Here is a 3,443-nt window from a genome sequence, read left to right as displayed (position 1 = left end):
TTTTTTTCCTACTCTCAAACTTTTTTCTGTTATTTGCCGTAAGCTAAATATTTGATCCGTACATGACCTTCCTGGCATAAACCCACTTTGGACTTCCCAAAATTATTGTTTTTCTAAATTTGATTCAAATTTAGTATGGATGGTTTATGAATCAAAATTTTTTAAACTATGCCATGAAGTTTTAAACAGAATTTACTGATCGTCGAAATTATTCAAAATTAGGTTTAATTCAGAAAATACGATTTCAAACATATTTTTGAAAAAAATTGTTTAAACAAGTTATATTTGTTTAAACAATAAAAAATGGTTATTATATTATTTCTGTACACTATAATTTTAGAAAAATAATGTTATGTATTCTATTTTATATGTATATTTTAAGTTATCAAAAGAAAACTGCTTGAGAAAATAAAAATTGTTTTAAGAAATAAAAATTTGTTAAACATTAGAAGAAATGTATCAAAATAATGTAATTATTCAACAAAAAGTTGCACAAGATACTAATTTGAGAAAAAAGTGGATATCTATCTCTCGTTCAATTTTCACATATTTTCAAAATAAACAAGAATGAATTGTTTAAATCATTACAAAATGTAAACAAAAAACTGCACTACTCCAAACAATGACCAACTATTACAGTTCATTCAGAAAATACGATTATTTTGTACATTTTTTTGAGAACTAATTGTTTAAATAAGTTACATTTATTTGAAAAGAATTGTTAAAAAATTCATGGAGTTATTTAAATTCTCCATTAGAGCATTTTTGTACCACCCTAATGGGCATATTATCTAAAACTAACTTTGAGCCGGAAATTGACATACGATCCACTATAGAAATTGGGCTCAAAATAAACCCTAGAAAATGGCACACTTCAACACTGCATACGTAAACGGCACACTAGTGCGAATTGGGATGTTGTGATTTCATCTGAAGATTTGGAGATGAAAATATTATTCAAAATATACGTATGGTATACGATTTTAGGGTAAAATTTCTCGCCCCATCCATTGAAGCAGCTTAAATTTATTGAAAATTATATTACGTTATAGGAAATTTGTTATTAAAAAAAAGTGTTCTTGAAAAATAGACTTTTTCAAGAAAAAATCATAATTTTTACAAGCGTAAAGGTATTGAAATAAAACTAACGCGATTCCTTATTTAGAAAGATGTTTTTTCATTAAAAAAGTATGTTAATGCGTACAATTATGTTAAGCATTTTCCCCGATATGTCAGATTTTCGGTATTTTTGTATGAAGTATACAGGGGTAGACAAAAGCTTTCGAAGACCTCTTTTTTGGTGACTGATTAAGTTCTCTTAATTTTGATTATGCAAGAGGTAAACGAATTTCTCTTTAAAGGTTTGATTGCTCTCAAAATTCTGTATGAAATGAGCCCTGGATAAAGCAAGTTTGTCTATTTTTTAAGTAGATATTGCAAAAATATTTCAGATTTCCATATTTTCTTAAATATTCAATAACTGGAAAAAATGGCAGTATTCTTTTTGGTAGCAAAAATATTTTTGTAGAATATATCAAACATATAATCATGAACTTGTTATGAAATTTCCTCAAAATATATATTTATTTGTTATTCTGATTTTCCTACTAATAAGATGTTTTCACATTTTTCCAACTTGTTTTTTATACTTCAAGTTCACCAATTCGATAATAAAATGTGTACGGTTTATACTCATAAGCTGTTGTGATGCGGAAAAAATAGCTTTAAAATGAGCCCAAGAATGTTGAAAAATGTTGATTATTTCGGAAGTTATTGAACATTTAATAAAATATTAAAATTTACACTCTTTTTGCCATATCTACTAAAAAAATAGACAAATTGGCTTCACCATGATCTCATTTTATACAGAATTTCATGTAAAATTTGGAAAATATTCATGTTTTAATGATTTAGCGAAGCAGTCCAAATGGGTGATTGGTAAAAAGATTGATCAGTGACCCTGTAGAATAGTCCTAGAATTTTATAAATTGTAAAGACTCCCTTCCTCTGCCATTTTTAGTATAAAAAGAAAACAAAAGATTGTTTAAAAAAATTATTATCATATCAATTTAGAGTGCAACAGTAGTGAGTAATTGCAAAATTTGTACTATTCATGCACTACTTTTATTGACACATGAAATGTTATTTATTATTGTTTATACTCTATCTTTTTTATTTATAGACATAGGTATAAACAAATTAACTTAACTTCTTATCAAGGCCCTGTTTCACATACAGAAACAATGTTTTACGATTTTTCATAAAAGACGATTTGGTACCTTCTAACGGCACGCTGGTGCGAATTTGCACTCTTTTAAAACTTTGAAAGCGAGTTACTTCGCTACTCGCAGGCGAATGAATATTTATGCGGGATTATGGCCATATTTAACGCGATGGGGAAAGACCTTAAAAATAGGTATACAAAAAAATATCAGCCCATTAAAATTTTTGGTGGTGCGAATTCGCACCAGTGTGCTGTTTTAGGGCTAACTTAGCTACGGAATTTTTTTTTTATAAACTTGTATTCTTCTTATTTTTCAGCATTGGGCCCATATTTGGAGCTGGTGCGGATCTTTTGATCTCGAACAACTGCAACATCAACAGTGAGAGTTACAGCAATCTCCCCCACAGCTACGACGGCGAACATGCCTCTAATTCTTTACTGATGAGCGAGTATCACTTTACTGTCGTCGATTATGAAGTTTTCACTCCGAGTAATGCATTTCACAAATCTCCCCATTGACGCAAATAATTCTTTCTCTAAACCAGCTTTTGTAAATAGGATCAATTTAAATTTATTTTTGATAGATAGGGTGCGATAAAGTCTGAATAATGAAACCAGATTTCTCTACTCAACGTTCTTTCCTATTCTTTGTATTTATGTGAAATAATTTTGAAAAATTGGATTAACTTCTTCTAAGAGAATATGTCTTCTTTTGGAATGATAATACAGTCTTGAGTTTATTTTTTATTGATAGTGTGAGATGATTTGCAACTAGTGAACTTCGTCTTTCAATTAGAGGTTCCTATTTTACGGATACATGTTTTAAGTGTAATAGTTTTTTTTTTATTTTGCATTGATGTGTGCAATAAATGATACTTTTGGAATAATATCCTATTTTATTTCATTTCCTAGTATTTAGTTTTCCGCAATCAAGGTTGGATTTAAAATTAGAGTGCCTTCATTATATTAGAAGATGATGTGCTAAAAAAAAAGTATTCTTTCTAATTTTATTTTTTAATTCAGAATATTGATAGGTTTGTATAAGAGTAGTTGAAAGTGTTTCAGGGTGAAAATTACCTACCCTTTTTTCAGTTTACACTGAATTATTTTATTTCCCCTCTTCTACTAAAAAGGATTAAAATGCCAAATTATATTAAAGTTTCTGTGAAAAAAGAAGCTGAGATTTTAGCGATTTCTGGATTTTGTTTAAAAGCTATAT

At 28.5% G+C, this 3,443-nt stretch overlaps 1 protein-coding gene across 2 annotated transcripts in view; it reads left to right on the top strand.

The window, feature by feature from the left end:
• Positions 1–3,107, top strand: part of LOC117167604 — a 106,240-nt gene extending 103,133 nt beyond the window's left edge. Inside the window, exon 10 of one of the 2 annotated variants that reach the window (XM_033352658.1) lies at positions 2,542–3,107. In XM_033352658.1, the coding sequence (XP_033208549.1) occupies positions 2,542–2,743 (202 nt within the window). In that variant the 3' untranslated portion in view covers positions 2,744–3,107. The remainder of the gene's footprint in view (positions 1–2,541) is intronic. The other variant, XM_033352660.1, reaches the window with a different exon arrangement.
• The last annotated feature ends 336 nt before the right edge of the window (positions 3,108–3,443 follow it).

Source organism: Belonocnema kinseyi, chromosome 2 (genome assembly GCF_010883055.1).
Source record: "Belonocnema kinseyi isolate 2016_QV_RU_SX_M_011 chromosome 2, B_treatae_v1, whole genome shotgun sequence".
Taxonomy (NCBI): Eukaryota; Metazoa; Arthropoda; class Insecta; order Hymenoptera; family Cynipidae; genus Belonocnema; species Belonocnema kinseyi.
This window is presented reverse-complemented; position numbering and strand designations above follow the sequence as displayed.